General features: G+C 40.4%; 1 protein-coding gene across 4 annotated transcripts in view; it reads right to left on the reverse strand.

Moving 5' to 3' along the window:
* The window catches only part of LOC149137965 (putative inactive purple acid phosphatase 27), a 357,459-nt gene that overhangs the window by 228,499 nt on the left and 110,087 nt on the right, over positions 1-18,873 (reverse strand). For 3 of the 4 annotated variants that reach the window (XM_089453020.1, XM_089453018.1, XM_089453019.1), the window contains exon 6: positions 5,326-5,418. The exons of the other annotated variant lie outside the window; for it this stretch is intronic. In XM_089453020.1, the coding sequence (XP_089309146.1) occupies positions 5,326-5,418 (93 nt within the window). The remainder of the gene's footprint in view (positions 1-5,325; positions 5,419-18,873) is intronic. 4 annotated transcript variants of the gene reach the window in all.

The following is an 18,873-nucleotide window of genomic DNA, read 5'->3' on the forward strand; positions in this document are numbered from 1 at the left end:
GGTTGATGGACGACATCTTGTGGCCCTTCACCAACTCATTCATGGTAGTGTATTTAGACGACATCCTAATCTTCAGCCAAAGTTGGAAAGACCACCTACACCATATTTAACAGCTCCTCCAAACCCTGCAACAACACAAATTGTGTGCCAATTCGGAGAAATGCACTTTTGGTATGACCCAGGTTCAATATTTGGGGCACATTATTGATGAGTGGGGTGGGCATGTGGACCTAGCCAAGATACAAGTTATTCGGGATTGGCTAGCCCCAACCACTCTAACAGAGCTCCACAGCTTTTTGGGCTTTGCAAATTTCTATCGTAAGTTTGTGTTGGGGTTTTCTCATATCACATGGCCTTTGAGTCTAGTCACCAAGGGCGGCGCGAAGGAATCCCAACAGAACGCGTTTGCCGAATTGAAGCATCGCCTTTGCTCTGTACCAGTGCTCATATTATCAAACCTGTAGCAATCATTTGAAATTGAGACAGGTACCTCTGATTATGCTATTGGTGCAGTTCTTACCTAGCAGAGGCATCCAGTAGCATATCACAGTGAGACACTTTCAGATACAGTTTGAAAGTATCCCACTTGTGGCAAAGAGATGTATTCCACTGTGCAGGTCTGCCGACAATGGAAGCATTACATTCTGGGGAAGGAAACAATAGTCCACACAAACCACTGACCCCTGCAATTCGTTCAGACACAAGGGAAACTGCAGAACAATTGCCATCAGAAATGGTCCACATATCTGCAACAGTTCCATTTGAACATTAAGTACAAGAAGGGAAACACCAATAATGTTGCAGACTGCCTCAGTGGATCGTTGGTTATGGCGCTAACCACTGTGCTCGACTCTTGTGGACACGAAACTTCGGGATGGCCGCATCTTTACAAGAGTGATCTAGAATTCGGCACCACATACCAGATGCTCCTAGAAGGAAAGCAAGTTCCAAACTTTCACCTCCAGGGCGCACTGTTATGCCACCTAGGACACCTTTGTGTTCCTTCATGCGAGCGTGCCAAGATGATTTGGGAGGCATATTACAGCTGGTTCACTAGACATTTTAGGGTAGAAAAAATAGTGGCAGTGCTGAAAAAGTATTTTTATTGGTTGAACCTTCAACAGGATGTTTGGAAGTACATCAGATACTGCACTGCCTGCGCCATTGCCAAACCTACAATCAAGAAGCAAGGCATGTATACTCCTCTGCCTACTCCTAACCGACCCTGGGAATCCATCTCCATGGATTACATGTCGGGCCTTCCTTCTACCAAGCATGGCAACGACTTTGTTTTCGTGGTCGTCGACAGATTCCCTAAGGTGGCCAAGAAGAGTATCACAGCAGAAGCCACTGTCAAACTCTTCTTTGAACATGTGGGTACACTTTGGGATCCCACAGTCCATTATCTCAGATCGGGACAGCCAGTTCCTAAGTACATTATGGTCAAGCCTCTAGTTGTTGTTGGATACCAAGCTCACTAAGTCCATGGCCTTCCACCCCCAAACTGATGGCCAAACAGAGGTCGTCAATAAGATGATCATGCACATCCTACGCATGTACAACTCGAAGCATCCACGCACATGGGATGAAAGCCTCCCCTATGTCCAACACAGCTACAACAAAGCTCTGCATTGCTCAACTAGCTACAACCTCTTTCAGGTGGGGTTGGGATTCCAGCCACTATGTCCCATTGATGTTGCCATACCACTTGCAGCTACTCAGACAAATTCGGCTCATGTCCAATCTGAAGCTCACAGAGCTACCAACTTCATTGAACGTATTCATCTCATCCACCAACAAGTCCATGACATATGGGACAAAGCAAATACTAAGTAAAAACAGTGTCATAATCAGCATTGGGTGCCACACAAGTTCCAAGTGGTCAACAAAATTTGGTTACATTTGCAGGAGTGCCTCGTTGGGGACCACCACAATCTCTGCCTGCTCCAATATGGGTCTTACACCATCACTAAGAATGTAGGAGACAATGCTTTCGAGCTCAGTATTCCATCGTTCCTTGGCCTGCACCCAGTATTCAATGTGGACAGACTGTCGCCATACTTTCCCCATTGTTGGACAAATCAGACATTGTTGAGTAGCTGACACCAATAGAGCTCAACCCACGCTGTATCGAACAGGCCACGACTAATAGGATCATGGACACCCAAATCAAGAACACTCGTGAGTAGAGGATCCAACTATATCGGTTGTCAAAGCAGGCCAACTCCTTCACCAAGGCAAGTGGCTCACCAAGGACCAGGTTCAACAGAAATTTCCTCACCTCATGGAGGTTGCACGCAATAGGGACCATTGCTTCCTAAGGGGGGAGGACTGACCCAGGTGGATATTGGTGGCCACTCGCCTTTTCTTGATTTTTTTTTGTATTACTGCTTGAAGCTCTAGGAAATGTGAGAGCATGTTGTGTATGATGTATAACAGTGATTACACCCTTAAAGGTGGGGTGGTTCATCGCCCACCAAGGGTTGGGACATGCAAGGATTCCTTTTAATGGTGTAATAGGGCAACATTGTTAGTTTTTTTGTTTTGGGGTAGCAGCGTACAGATGTTCTAGTCCTTATGGTGTCTGAGAAGCTAAGGAACACGTGATCTCCAAATCCCAAAAAAGGTTTCGCGAGAAAAGACTTAGAGACACCTCAATTAAATTAATTAGCCAATAATTAAATATTTCCTAAGTCTAACTTAGGAAAATTGGTTATTTAAAGTGAATTAACTGAGGAAGTTTGATTTTTCTCTAAAGACTTCCTAAAAAGTTAATTGACAGAGTCAAGGTGATCTTATCCATCGGTTGAGATGTGATCATGGTCGTTAAGACTCCAACAAGAGATTATAAGAGCAGGTCGAAGGGTTTGGATAAGACACATCGAGACACATTTTATTGAGTGAGCAATTCAACTTACCCAGTAACCATGATTCAGCAAGGACGCAGTTGAAAGCTAGGGAAGCATCAGAAGCAGGGGTTCAACAGAGATTTGGGAGCAGGATTCCAGAGGAGATTTCCTCAGTATTTTCCAGTGTCTGGGAGACAGGAAGAGGAGGCCGAAAATAGCAATGCAAGTTAGCCAGTTTATCTAGTGCGAGTTGCTGGAGAGACCACGTTTCAGTTGCCAGAGGCCGCATCTATTTCCCAGTGGCAAAACGAGTGGGTCTAAGGCTTAAGCAGTTACAGGAGGCAGAACAACTTGCAAGGAAGGGTTCCCAAGGTTGTGTGAATTATCCTCAACCAGCAGTGCGCATTTCAGAAGGTTAGTGCAAGTGTTGGGAGGAAGCGCGAGTGGTTAGGATGCTGAGTTGGTTTGTCGAGGCATGCAGTTAGTCTCTGGATTATTTTGCCAGTGGAGATCAGTATTTGCCAGAGGTTTTTCATTCTACAGCAACCATTTGTAATTTCTCCTAAATTGTTGAATAATAATAAAACCCTCAGCTGCTGCATTGGTTTTCCCTTCAGGGTTTTACCAGGGGCTATTGTCCAAAAATAACAGTGTCATATTTTTATGTGTGTCATAACGGTGTCCGCAACATTTTATTTGTGAATATTGCAATAGTGATTTAATCGTTATTTGCCGAATTAATAATTTAGAAGACAAATAATCTCTAGTGGATAGAAGATTAAATTCCAGTTTATTGCAATCGTGGAAATTTCACAAACATTGGCCTCAGGAATCGGGTGATGGCCATAATGATAAGGGGTAGAGTTCATACTTGGCTTTTGCCCACGTGCTAATATAAATGTCCTGGCCATCTTTTGCATTTTATAATTTTCTTTCTCTATTTCTTTCTTATGGCCATGATATGATTTTATCTTTCTTTTAGCTACATCAGCCTCTGGGGCCACGTTTCCAGGCCCAACCCTAATATGTGGACAAAGGGAGGGGGTATGCACCTTGTGGACCCACAGAGGGGAGATGGTGAGTAGGGCTCAAAATGTGCGCAGGGAAGTGATAAACATGGAATGAGAAAATGGGACCATGCTACCAAAATCGATGTTTCCCAAGTAGTGCCCTTCCTAAAGCCATGGGCCAATAGGTTAGGTCCCATTGGACTAGGATTGAAGATTAACCCCCCATTTAAGGTGAGAGAATAAAACCGCAGTCAAAACCCTTCTTCCAAGTCACCCAATAATCCATGCCAAATGCCCAAATGAAAAACAAGCATAAGTGCCCGATTGCACAATGAATAACATACCTTTTGGATTGGATTGTCCACCTTCTAACTTGTGCTCTTGAAAAATGGGCGAGAAAACATATAACTGATGCAGGTGGTGGAGATAAAGTGGCACATCCCATCGGCTACAAGGTGGCTGTCAGGGGCTGCTGGCTGCCGGCTAGAAGAAGATGATTAGGAGAAAAGTTCTCCTAGGGCTACCCACTTTTGGTGGGTAACAGTGTGCACTCCAAAATTGCGGGACCACAGGTTACAATGTTTTCTTTGTACCCTGTCGACTGCTGCTTGCTTTATTTTTTTCTGTGCGCTCTAAGAGACAGCCTCTAGCTGCATCAAAAAGGGTTTCCACACTAAGTAAATTACTAAATTGTATTGACAGGCAGAAAAAGTTCCTTTGATAATCAAGGAGGAACAAATTGTGTTAGTAATTCTAGAAGGCCAGTATAAATCACTACAAGGAAGCAAGCAGAACTATTGAATTGCAGGTATGTCATGTACCAATCAAGCAATCCAAAATATATTATATGAGTCCTTAAACTAGGATAGACTCTCATTGCATATAAGAGAGTGACCAGGATTCACAAAGCTGAATATTGACTGCTTTAAAATGTTTACTACAAGCTTCGATCTTATGCTGTTGTGTTATATACTTGTTAAATATTCATCAAGTCGTATGCTTCTGTCTTCTATAGTTGTTAAATATCTACCAAGTTTCCCCAAATCTATGTATACAATATCACAGCATCAAATTTGCTTCTCATAAACACAAAATCTCAAGACCCAATTGTTTTGCTAAAGAAGTTCAAAAATCAAAACTAATAAATTGCAACAGCAAATTGATTTAACATCACTGTCAAAGTTATTGGAACTTGGCAATCAGTTCAGAGCTATTATGGTGATAATTACCCAACAGTAAAATCAAATACACCATAAAATATAGCCCAAAAGTATCCTTTTCTTTTAGTTCTACAAGCAAATTTTCTGCTTACGACTTCAGGACAAACATTCCAGGCAACAACTGCAAACAAAAAATCCCATGCTATAGAATCTTCCAATATTATTTTCACAAACAAGAAGACAAAAAAATAAAGTTAGAAACCACTTATTAAGCTCTGCATTAGATTGAAGAAGCAAAAAACTTACTTCATCCCAAGATTTCCCCTGAGCAATGCGTGGATAAACTGGAGACTTTGGATCCACAAATCTGACAGTATTTGAAATTGCCAACAACACAGGCTGTTCATAGACAAATATATTAGATAGTTAAGAATGGTGTACTAAATAGATCTTTGTTGCTTACTGTAAGGTCTAGATATTCAAATTAGTAAAAATTAAATGTTGAGGTTACAGTCACAAACAAGAAGAGAGGATCAAATGGAACCAAAAGGCTACTGCAGGAAAAAGATAAAAAAATCACACACTAAAGAAGTGCACTAGGGCTGAACCAAAAGTGTGCTAGACAGAGAAAGATGCCCAAGCATGAGTGAGCTATACATGAGATGCACAAATGCACATAAAAAAGAAATATGACAGCCACAAGAGAACGCCAAAGATGTAGTGCACATAGGCTTTAAACATGTGTAATAGAGAACATTTCCTCAATAACCAAAAATGATGATTTACAAATGAGGTTTGAGTCATGTATTTATACACAACTAAAGAAGGGTACATAATTTACAAATAAGGATTGAGCCATGTATTTATACACAACTCAAGAAGGGTATCCTCCCAAGAGGGGTTATAGGCCGACATAAGTAGGTTGCACTCCCCAAGAGGGTTATTGAGACTATATATTAAAATTGGCTATGTCAGCCTTAACCTTAACCTAGTAATACAATAAATGATCACATTAATGACACAATAAGAGTTGGCTGTAGCCAAATGTAAGGATTACACCGTTATCAACACCGCCCATTAAGATGAACAAAGGCCTATGGAGAGAAATGATGAAATAGAAAGGAAAAAAAAAAGTAGGGATATGGATACCTAGCTGAATACAAAGGTTGGTTGTGGCCAAAATATGAAGAGCGGGTTTATTGATACCCAACTCAACTTGAATACACCTAAGAGTGGGTTTATGGATACCTAGCTCAAGTTTCAACATAAGATTTTTCATGGCCAAGAAGAGTGGGCCTATGAATACCTAGCTTAAATACAACAAAGACCTTGAACACAATTTAGAAGTTCGAACACACCCTATGAGTGAGTTTATGAATATCCAACTCAACTACAAAGTAAGAGGGCTCGATTACAACTCGAATTGTTTATGGATACCCTACTCAAAAATAAGGGTTGGTCATGTCCAAGATACAAAGGTGAGTGAAGTTTATGGATTCCCAACTCAAAATAGTGTTGGCCTAGTAACAAGATCCCTTCTTAATCTAAACAAAAGGCCTTGGAGAGAATACATTACTTCACAAGTTCACCCCTTAATGTTGAAGCTAGGCCACATAGTGAAGATATAACACCTCGTGAATTCATATCTCCAACACCACATGGTTCCAAAACTTAGTGAAGGCGGCCTTTGGTAGAGTTATAGAAAAAGGGTCCACTAAAGCATGTTGATCCATTGAAGGTGGATAGGATGGCAAACACTATATCTAATCGCAAAGTTGCTAAGTGTGTTACATCCAAAAGGATCGCCATCATAGTTGGGAAGGAAGAGATGCACTTATATGTTGAGAATCATCTATAAAATCATTTATAAAAAATAGTGGGACAAATCCTACGAACATACAAACACAAACTACATCAAATAATACGATCCAAAATGGATAACTATATATAATTGTCATCTATTTTGGTACTTTATGAGGGGAAAAATTAGAGCTATTGACTTATGGGCCCACTTTAGGGGTAGGTCCTATTCTAGTAATTTGGAAACTTGAAAATTTTGGAGCCCATTTGGGGCATTAAACAATCACTTTTGGGGTCAAAACTTTGTGGTCAAAGTCTACCCTTAAATCTTGTTCTACACAATGAGGGCTTGCCAAAAACAAGAAGATCCTCCTCATTCGTAGTTCATATGAAGAATTTATGTTTCCTGCAAGATGACCTATGCTTTTGACCACCATGGTACCTGTTACAACAAAAGATAGCACCTTAGTGCAAAGCCTCACTAGGCAACCTAGATTAAGTGCAACAATGGGAGTGTTAATGTTGTCACCTCAGCAACAACTCCCCTCGTTTTAGTGATGGAAAAAATCCAACACAAGGGAGGTTTCCCTAGCAAATCTCAGGTATCAAGTAACCCAATTAACTTAAGCGAAATTCCCCTTGAGGGTTCTACAATAAATTCCACCCAAGGGCAAGAATAGGAGGAATTATGGTTTTTTAGTGGATAGAAGAGCAAGTTCAAGATTTGAGTTCAAAGGTTTCCATGGCTCAACCTAAAGGATTAGGTCAATCAATAGAGGCTCAAATAGGTTCCCAAACATACAATCTTGAAATTACACTTGGTGTTATAAACTATCTCTTTAAATCAACGTGGAAAAAGTCGAAGTCGGGATTAAATCGGCAAGGGTCCAAAAATTCAAAAACTCATTAAAGTCAGGAGTTTTTTGAAAAAGGCGGCCAAAAAAAAAAAAAAAAAAATACAAAAATATTCTTTTATTTTTTATTTTTTTAGCATCTAGAATATCCACAACATCAAATAAATGCATTTCCACAAAAACATGTAAAGAAAGCTAATATATAATATGTATATGAAGTCTAGTGCTACATCACATATAAAAATAGTGGATCAACTGCTGAATCTTAAGTCTTGTCTGAGTCTCAATTCTCAAGAGTAAAAAATTAAAATATGAACAAAAAATATAATAAATGTATATCATGAGTCATGTACATGTCATAAAGTAATCAGTCACTGAGATCCTCTGCCCCTTTTATGGGAATAGGGAATGGCTTTGCCTTTTCCTCTAGAGGAAGAAGGCCCAGCCCCTGGAAATACAAATGGACTCAGTCGTCCTCTAGAAGTCGATTAAAGAGTTGGCCTCTGTCCTACATTGTTGTTGGCCATCCTAGATGGTGTCACCTCCTCCTCATCATCCTTATCCAGCTCTGCCTCCTGACCCTGATGCTGCTCCTTCTCCTCTACCTCTGGCTCTCCCTCCCCTACAACTGCTACCTCCTCTGGATCCACATTTAACCAATCAAGGATCGAGTCCATGGTCGGCCTCTCAGTCTTGACCCTCCATGCAGCAGTGGTATCAATATTGTCTACTGAGATGGCTTCCACATCAGGTGGTTTCTGAAGTTGTCTCACCCAGAATCGAAGATTGTAGCAGACGTAAACCATGTCATTGAGGCGTTGGGACTCCAATCTATATTAGGGTCATAGATTGTAAATTAGTACTTAGAAAATTTAAAATTTAAATATTAAAAAGAATGAAATGAATTCAAAAAAATTAATTTGAAATTTTTTTACTTGTTGCGCTTTTTGCTATGTATTTTGTCAAATACACTCCAGTTGTGCTCACACCCAGAGGAACTGCATGTTTGGTTGAGCACTTGAATGGTAAGCTTTTGGAGATGGGGTACTCTGCTACCATAGCTTGTCCACCAAGCATCTACAAGTTAAAAGAAAAATCAGAAACATAAAAAAAAACATTGAAATTCTAAACTTGAAAGTTTGAAACAAACTGAAGCTTACCTGCCATTTTGGTCGTCCTATTCTTAACAGCCATGGTAAAACTAAATGTGCCACCTCCCATCCTACATACCTCCATTTCTTTATAAATATCTTCACGTTCTTGCTCAGATGCCACCATCCTCTCAACACAAGTGAAAAATCATCCATCGCCTCGGCATCAAATCTGAAACCACATGCGTAAGCAAATGCGGGGTTGAGGTAGATACCTGTAGCATGAATGGGGCGATGGAGGGTATTGTTCCATCGCTCATCAATCACTCTCCATATGAGTTGTTGTTTCTTTAACCCCTCGTCTCCCTTATCTTCATAATAAGCACAAATGGCTTCTTTGGCCCTATCCATGGCCTCATACAAGTAGCCCATTGTGGGCTTGTCTCCATCAACCAACTGAAGAACCCTTACCAAAGGTTCTGAAATGGCACACACCTCCTCTACTCTTGCCCAAAAGCTCTGATCATGTGAAACTAGTATGCATATGCCCTCTCCCTCTGGTTTGTGGCTAATGGATAATGCACGCCAATCCAGTGAAAGAAACATGCTCTTCACATTCCACATAGAATTCAACACAGACTGAAGAGATATGAAAGTAGTGGCAAATCGTGTAATGGCAGGACGCACCAACTCTTTGTTGTTGGTGAATATTCTCATCAAGCTAAGCACAAATGCATGATTATATATCAATTTTGTTATGCTCCTAGATGACTCAACAATATCCCTCACAATAGGAATCTTACCTATATCCTCCAACATCAAGTCAATACAATGAGTAGCACAAGGTGTCCAAAACAAGTTAGGATACCTCTCCATAAGCAACTTGCCAGTTGCAACATAATTTGCAGCATTGTCTGTTATGACTTGGATAACATTTCTTGTGCCTACTTCCTGAATGAAGATGTCCAACAACTCACATAATAAATGTGCATCTTTAATGTGTGCAGAGGCATCAACAGATTTCATAAACATTTTCCTCTTGGGACAACTAACCAAGAAGTTAAGAAGGGTCCTACCCTTCTAGTTAGTCCAACCATCTAACATGACTGTGCATCCAGTGTGTTCCCATGATGCCCTAAACTCCTCCAATCTAGAAGTGCAATCAGTCTTTTCATCTTGAAGAAGAGGCCCTCTCAATTCTGCAAAGGTGGGGGCTTTGTACCCCGGGCCAACGACAGCAACAACATCAAACATAGGTTGGTAGAATGGGTTTGTCTTGGCAATGTTGAAAGGAACATCACTCCATAGAAGACACTTACTGACCAACCTGTCAGCTTCTTCCTTTTCCTTTTTTTAAGTGTCGATTTGATGCCAGGTTGTGCACCAGGTGTGGTTCTAGGAACAAAAAAAGTTGAGAAAGCTGAGGGGTTGGGACATATGGGTGTGGAAGGTGATGTTGAAGAACCACTCTCACTTCCCCCCACTCTTGAGGCCCCTACAAGTTGGATTTTTAGTGCTGCCCTGGTGTCTTTGCCCTCCTCTTTATCCATCAACGATTGAATGGCCTGCCAGATGATTTATGGAGATGGATTTGGGCAAAGGTCTACATTTTGCCCCGGAATTTGCCCCAAATGGAATTTTAATCTGTTGACACCCCCTGACATATGCTTGCCACACAACTTGCAAGTCAAATACATTCTATTGACCCCCCCAGATTCGGGTATAGTATCAGGTTCACCATATTCCCACATAGGGTCCAAAAGCCTTGGCATTTTGTTTGAAACTTTGAACTTGAATTTGAACCTGGGCACAAAAAAAATTGAAAAAAATTAAAAATTTCCCATCACATAAGAAGCAAACACAAATGTAATTGTTGATTTTAGATTTTAAATGCCTCTTCTCACTCACTTGAACACACTCAGATTCACTAAACAAGGGTTTGAATTTTTGTCATTTGATTCTTGAAAGTTGAAGTTTTGCTCCAATCTAGATTCTAAACAATTTTTTGATTCAAAATTCTAAGCAAAAATAAGATAAAAACAAACTAATAGAATTATAGAAAGATTTAAGAAGCCATGTATAACAAAGACGAAGAGAGAAATTAAAATACATACATGGCTGCAGCAATTCGGCACTTTGAATCTCTCACGTTGAGCAGTGGACAAATCTCTAAATCCCCACCATAATACTAGCAAATCTCCTCCTCTTGGACAATGTAAAATAGCTACTCTCTCCACAGGGACGAATGGGAGCAAAAACAGCAAACAAATGTGTGTTTTTTCCCCTTTTCGGCCTCTTATCCGCGGCCTGGGAAAGGAGGGACGAATTTTTGGGTCGACTCCTGATAAAATCAGGAGTATTATGATTTATTCCCGATTTTTTCGGGAGGGAAAAAATTGGCAAAAAGTCGGCTGAAAAATCGGAATTTTAGGATTTAATCCTGATTTTTTCCCGACATTTTCCACATTGCTTTAAATTGGAAATTGCAACAATACAATAGTTTATAACAGCATTAAAACTAGCCTCAGAATCTATGATAAAAAGGTAAAATGAGGGCTATAATAATGTATTAATGAGTAAACAGGAGAACAAAGTACCACAAATTTTCTATGCTTAAAAGACATATAACAACATCATAAACTCTACACATCAGCCCTAAATTAGGGTTCGAAAATGCATGTAAAATGACACTTGTTTTTCCAATTAACTGCAAACAAACCCTAACCCTAGGGCAATAACATCCAAGACAATCAATGTTGAAAAATGTATGAGATTGTTGTAAATAAACCATAATTTATGGTAAAACAAGTAAATAAAATAATTTTTAGGATTTTAAAGATTGGCACAAGAGATAAGACTAGCACCTTTCTCAATCAAGGGCTAATAGATTCTAGGAGTAATAATCTTTGGAAGAAAAAGGTGGGTGTGGATTAAAAGAAGTAAAGGGAGAAAAACCATTGTCATTTAATCCTCTAACTGTAGTGTCCTTCTATCTTCTTGGAGACATGAAGGGAGGGAGCTAAACCTAGGTCACCTGAAGCGAACTTGATGAAAACCTTATGCAAGGAAAATTTAGACATACCAAACATCAACAAAACCTTGGTGAATATTAAATAACCCTAATTCATCAACAATAAACAAGATTGGAAGAAGATAACTTACATAACATAGCAAATATCATCATAGATCACCAATAGTCATCTATGAAAAGAGAACTATCCACAAAGAATCTCCCAAGAGAAAATCACTCAACTAGTGCTCCATGGCGCATAAGAAAGAAAAGAGGTGATCCAAGTGTGGCAATGATCCAAGAGGCGAATCGCTTCTCTATATAGATGAGGGAAACGAAGCGATTTAACCTCTAATTAGGCTAAAATCCGCTAAAAGTATAAAATCCATGATACAAGGTGCATAGGTCATCAAGCCGACCCCCAAAGATACCTTCTATAATGAATAAACATGAAAAAATTGCTTCAAATAACCCACATGTGTGAGTAAAAATGTCTTTGAGGTTGATATCATCATGAAAAGGTGTCTCTCCACGAAAAGGTGCAACGAATGGCTCAAGGGGTGTGTGTCATCCCAAAAGTCACGTCGCCTCATCCAAAAATTGGTGCATGATCACCAAAATTGCCCTACTATAGCCCATGTCATCATCAAATGTAGTGCTAAAGGTGGCATCCTCATGCTAAGGCATGACATCATAAAGGTAGAAGGTGCCAAAGCCCCTCCAAAAGGATCCCACATCATCATCATCATCATCCATCATCCTCAAGATAAGTCAAACGTCCATCAAAGAGGTGCAATACCAGTATGGGGGTGTCATATTATCTTAAGCGCAAATCATGCTCTAGGTGCAACACCCTAGCTCGTAAGGTCAACGTCTCAAATCTTGGAGCTAGAGTGTAATATACCCAATATAGGAAACACAACAATCTCTTCTAGATATTCGCTTAGGAGTTTTAACAAACAGTTAACATGCAATTGTCATCAGAGTTTTTTCTATACAATTTTCTACAGCATAGATAGAATATAAATTGATAACACTCCTTAAGGAATCTTTAATCAATCAAATACAAATTTGTAGCTTAAAATTAACAAGTGCTTTAATTATGTAATAGTAAGTACCAATGTTGCACAAAGCAAGGACGTTTTTTGGAAGCGAGGATGTGGAAGTGTCATTTCCCAAAAATCTAGGAAGCGAAGCATCTCAGAAGCGACTATATATATATATATATTTGCATTTATATTAAAAAACATCCAAAATACCAAATTAGTTGTAGAAGATATGGAAGCATGCATATTTGTACATAAATCAAGATAGATATGGCATCCATTGTACATTAATGATTAATTATTCGAGCATCAACCATCTAGAATCTAGATTCTTCTCCTCTTGTCTAGTCTTTGCCTCTACCTCGATTGTCTAGGGATATTAGTCAACATTGCCCAATTTTGATCAAACTACCTAATCCAAGCCTTAAAATATGGTAGAAAAAGCTTAACATGCTTGATCGATGATTTTGACTTGATTGAAAGGTAATTTTTTGCTAAGGGCATGACAAAGGAGTTCAACAATTAACACCACCAACACTAGGGTACATATAGGGCTTGGTGCTCTTGATTAAATGCTAATCACATACCCTCATACATGATATAATCTAATGAAATGTCACAATCCCATTGATCCTGAATTCCTGAAAATTGTTAAGTCTGTTGAATTTTGAATAGGATATGAAATTCTATTTTCTCCATATGAAGTTTGATGAGGTTGGAACCACTCTCAAACATCCTAAGTCATTTCATGGTAATGTTAAAAATTTAAGTAAAAGGATGAAAATGAAAAATGAAGGAGAATGACACTTTTACTTTAAGAATTTAACATTACCATGAGAGAGCATCTAGGAAGCATCTAAGGAGCATCAAGGGAGCACCTTGGGAGTGTCCGAGAAGCCCCAACCCAACTTAAGTCAAAGAAAAAATAAAATAAAAACATTTAGAACCTTGTGGAACCCCTCGTCTCCCTTCAGATTCGAGCCTGATCCGCCGCGAATCCGTGGAGGATCTGCAGTTTGGAAATCTGGAACTGCGGATCGCGCCAACACGATTCCGAATTTCCAGGAACCATCTTCATCGGCCCGATCCGCAGTTCCGAAATTCCAAACCACAGATTTGACGACAGATACCCCATGGATCTGTATGAGACACGATTCCTGGTTTGGATCCTTGGTGGGAGGGCGTTTCGTGCAACACTGGTAAGTACACACAATTATTGCACCTAATACAGATTCCCAACAAGAGATCTGCAACTACAAGACAAATCCAAACTCAGCAAGTTCAGATCTTTTGGGTTCTTCTAAACTTCCACTTCATGTCCATCTGGTTACGTCGTACTTGATATTGGTCTTAGCCTTCCGTGAGGTAGTGTGCTCACTCGTCATAAAAAATCACATCGACCTGTTGTCAGGATTCACCCTAAACACTTAGCTTGCACAAGGGTTAATATTTTGGCATTCATTGAGTGTTGTCTTCGCCCTTTGGAATGAGAGTGTAAATCTTGAGGAGGGAATCTCAGCCTTCAATGTGCACTAGTACTTCAACAGGCCAAACTGATACATTAAGAGTTAGCATTCTAGAATTTGTTGCCGTAGAGGGTAGTCTCAGCCTCCCTCATGGATCCATGGTTGATTACCCTGAATGATCGAATGCTACAAGATTCTATCGTTAGCCATTTATCCTCTCATAGATTGACAATTTGCCTTACCTTCAAAGCAAATAACCCAATATTCCAAGATCAATCTCCCTAGCAAATGAATTTAGCTTTATCTTGTGCACTTGACATTTGAGGTTCCGCAGCCCTGCCCTCAAATGACTCGATCTACCTTATTCTCAATGTTTCGGTCACCAGGGATAAGTCTGTCCATGTTTTAATAATTCAACCCTCTAATAGATTGTGGCCCTACTAATTCGCCCCATCTTTGCTGCAATTAACCTGTAAATAGATCAGTCTCAAGGAATTGATTGCCTAGTCCTTCTGCAATTCAAAACAAGTTATTCCCTGGCTCAATAATTCGGACTTCAAAACAACAAAGCTTCTCGACCTCTAATCAGCGGTGGAATCATCCCTACAATCTTGATTGGTGATTAACTCGACCTCATAAGAAGTCTCAGCTTAGTTCCATGGACTAGCAAATTAACAACTCGACTCTAATTCGATTTTAAGCGAAGTCGTGTCTCTATTCCTGAAGAGGGGTGCCTTGGCCACCACTAGCCTAGCAACCTTCATGAACCCAAAATATCACATCAATAATTCAACCCTCCCAGTATTGTTGTTGCCTTCACACTTGGTACCTACAAGTAAATTTATGAATAACCCCCAATAAGAATTCTGGAAAACCTATCTTTCCAATTGATATGCTACAATGAGAAATCTATAGTGATTCCTCCTTAGATTGGCTAGGCTGTATCTTGCAACACTAAAACCAGTCTAATCCATCAAAGTAGATCCAAGTTAGGGTTATGAAACCTTATACCAAGCTCTAAGAGCCATAAGACAAACAATTTATCAAATATCCAAACATCCCTCGAATGAGCTACTCCTTTCTTTTTATTGAGATGGTTATTCGAATACCATGGGTCATCTAAATACCATGGGTCCTTTTCTTTTTTTAATCAAGTGATTTTATAATATTCTTTTCCTTAGTCATTTTTTACTAATTATTCCCTAGTATTTAGCGGTCAGTTTCGAATTGTAGCCTAGGGGAATTGGTTGGGCTACTGAGATGATCTTTGATCCCAATACTCGGAAAAAGGGACATTACAAGGAGGGTCTCTGGGTCCATGCCAAGTCATCAACATAAGCAACATCATCTAGGAAAGTGGTGGAGCATCAATTGTGAGGTGTTGGAGAAGCATCATCATCTTGCCTCAAGGGATCTTGCCTACACCTAGAATACCATCTAGCACTTACTCAAGGAATCAAGTGAGATTAACATTATGGTCAAGAACCATAGGAGCATCAAGGTGGACCATATTTAATGTCAAAACCATCAAAGTACTTCACACGAAGTATCATCATCAAATGTCTCACTAGCTTATGATTGTATACAAGTTGTCAAACTTTAGGTACGGAAGCATTATCAGATGTTCCTATTAAGTGCTTCCAACCCTAAGGAGAGGAACAATTCCTAGGCCAACCCTTTCAAATGACGAGTGCAAGTGACAAGTGTTATGGTGAAGGGTTTACTTCATGAAGGGTGTCATAGTCTTATACTATGTTATGTAAAACCATCATCCATGAGCGCATCCGTGAAGGGAGCACTTAGTGAGTTACCTTCCCTCACCTTTGTTCTTTCAAAACTCTTTATTTTCCTTTTTCTTGCTTTGATTGGCTTGTTTAACAAGCTTCATTGATTATCATGCAATAATGATGGTATCCCCTTTAATGATGGGCAATTTATTGTTGTTTTGGGGTAGCATCGGATGTGCTCTAGCCACGAAATTTGGTGGAGAGGTTGGGGCACAAGAGATCTCCAATACCCAGAAAGGGTTTGGGCAAATTCTAAATAGATCAGGAGATATTAAAATAATTAATATTTTTAATGGAGTCCATAAGTTTAAACTTAGGGAAAATAAAATATTAATGTGTATTAATATGAATCTGTGTTAGAGTGGTCCAAAAGACATGGATCAAGCCAGATCTAATCTTAGTCGTTGATTAGGGACTTAATCTCGGCCATTGAATCGTCAACAGGAAAAGTATAAGAGGAGGCTTGAGGGTCACTTAGAGATCATACCAGATGATCAATCATTATATTCTCTCGAGCGGGGTTTGCTAAGAGAGATAGAATCAGTGATCGGGAGAGCAGCTGAGGGGCATTGAGTACAGAGGAGCAGAGAAGGCAGAGATTGTGCCGGGAGAGAAGCACAGCAGCCAGGGAGGGTGACGCAGGGCCACGCAAAGGCAACCAAGTGTTGCGCAGAGCACCAGAGGGGCCAACGTAGCTGACGCAGAGGCTCCCATAAATGACGCAGGGCCTCCTGGGGCTGACGCAGGGCCAACGTGAGACAGAGAGGGGCTGACGCAGTCCAGATTGGGCAGACGCTGGGGTTGCAGGAGAAGTTTTGTGCTGAGGAGCTGCCGGAAGGGTTTTCCGAGGTTTCAGCCAAGAGATTTCTCTCAAACTGTGAGGTATAGCTGCTAAGGAAATTCTCTGTTGGGTAGGCCAGTTACGGCACCCAGATTGTACTCTGATATTGCTTAATAAGAAAACCCTCAGATAGCTGCACCGGTTTTCCCGCATTGGGTTTTTCCGGGGACATTGGTCCAAAAATAATGGTGTCATGTGGTGTGTTTGTTCTTGTTTCTTTTAGTTGCTGATCTGTAATATGTTGAGCATGCATTGGTGTTTATTTTTAGTATTTACTTTGTAAATAACTTGTTAAAGAAAAATTAACAAGTAGGTAGGAATAAATCAGGAAAAGTGCATGAAGGGTTTCTAAATTAAGTAAACTTAGAAATTTCAACATTTATCACTTGATTGGGGTTAGGATTTTCTTTTACAAGTTTCTTTTACTTTAACAGAAGTGAAATATGCATGGAACACCGAGGTGAGTGGCTATATATGAGAGGTAGAGCTCAAGCTATAATTGGATTTTGATTTGCTTTACATCCCTTTCCATTCTTTTGCATTTTAACATTTGGCTTATGATTTTTTCCTTTTCTTTATAGCTACAACAACCTTGGGCATTTCTAGCCCCTTCCTCTCATAGGACGAGGTATACAAGGAACTAGTATGAGCAATTGACAACAACCAATCAAAATATAGGCAAACGAGTAAGGGAATTATAGCAAGTATTAAGTACGAATAACATGGACACAATACCTGTAACGTCCCTTCCTAAAAATATTTGTCATAGGTTTAGTCTCCAACAATTTTGATTAATTTTTGGTAAAGGTGGAGCCATACATTTTTTACTTAGGAACTTAGGAGAAATAAGGGGGCTGAATTACATCACTAGTGGGATGTGGGGGCCACCCACATGGGGGAAAACGCACTTGGACACTTGGGCAATTCGAATTACCTTGGAGAGAAAATCGAATGGCTTGGGAGAGGGGCCCACATGGGGAAGGAAGGCCCACGAAGTTATAAGGAGAAGGAACTCCCCAACCCAAGGGATCATTTTTTGACCATTGAACTCATTTGTGTTGCTCGAGCTGCTTAGCCGAGTTACCAAGCTGTTTAGCATCGAGTTTTCCAGGCAGGAGACTCAACCTTTCTTCGGGGGACTTCGAGTGCCACCCTAGGAAGGCAATTCATACTACCTTGGAGGAGAACCGGAGGAGTTTTACAACCACATCACTCAACCTTCGATTCAGCAGTGTGTATTTTTGGGCATGCAAGAGGGGAACATGCAGTAGTGATTTGGGGGTGCTCCTAGGCAGCATTTGCCGAGAAAGTTTGGGAGTTGGAGTTTCATCAGAAGATCAACCCTTGGGGAGAGTTTTGGATCAGGAGATTGTTGCTTTTGGGCAGCTCGACTTACAGTCATTGAGGACTGCGCAGAGGGCCATTCCTGGGCTCATGTGGGAGTTGGGGGAAGGAGCTACAAAGCTGGAGTCAGCTAGGAGTAGAGAGGAAAGCCATAGGGGATATCATCTCAACATTTGAGGGAAATTTGGAGAGTTGTTCCAGCCATTTCCAGGCAGGTCGTGATTCCCAGCATGAAGAGGATGATGTGGTACTTGGGGGTCGATTTTCAAGGGTTTGAACTAGGCCAAGCCCTTTCTGAGTTTTGGTGGGTTTTTGTTGAGGAGTCGAGAGCTGAAGTTGCAGCATTTTTTGAGCACGGGAAATGGAGTTTCCAGCACATCCTTTCCGGCAGGCAGCACAGTGTCTGGGCAGTGCAGATCATCTTTGAAGCAGCTGTAGGGCCATAATTTTCTCACCTGGGTCTTGTCATGCTTGTCCCTTGAGACAAGCCCAGGTGCACCATTCCATCACTATTGTACTTTCTCCAAAAAGAATTAATAAAATGTCTCAGATGATCTTCATTTGCAATGCTTTTTTGGGTGTTTATTAATTGTGTCTCATTGTGGGATGTTGGTT

This window comes from Pinus tabuliformis, chromosome X, assembly GCF_031772625.1.
Source record: "Pinus tabuliformis cultivar Carrire ecotype Pingquan chromosome X, CPIR1, whole genome shotgun sequence".
NCBI classification, from domain to species: Eukaryota; Viridiplantae; Streptophyta; class Pinopsida; order Pinales; family Pinaceae; genus Pinus; species Pinus tabuliformis.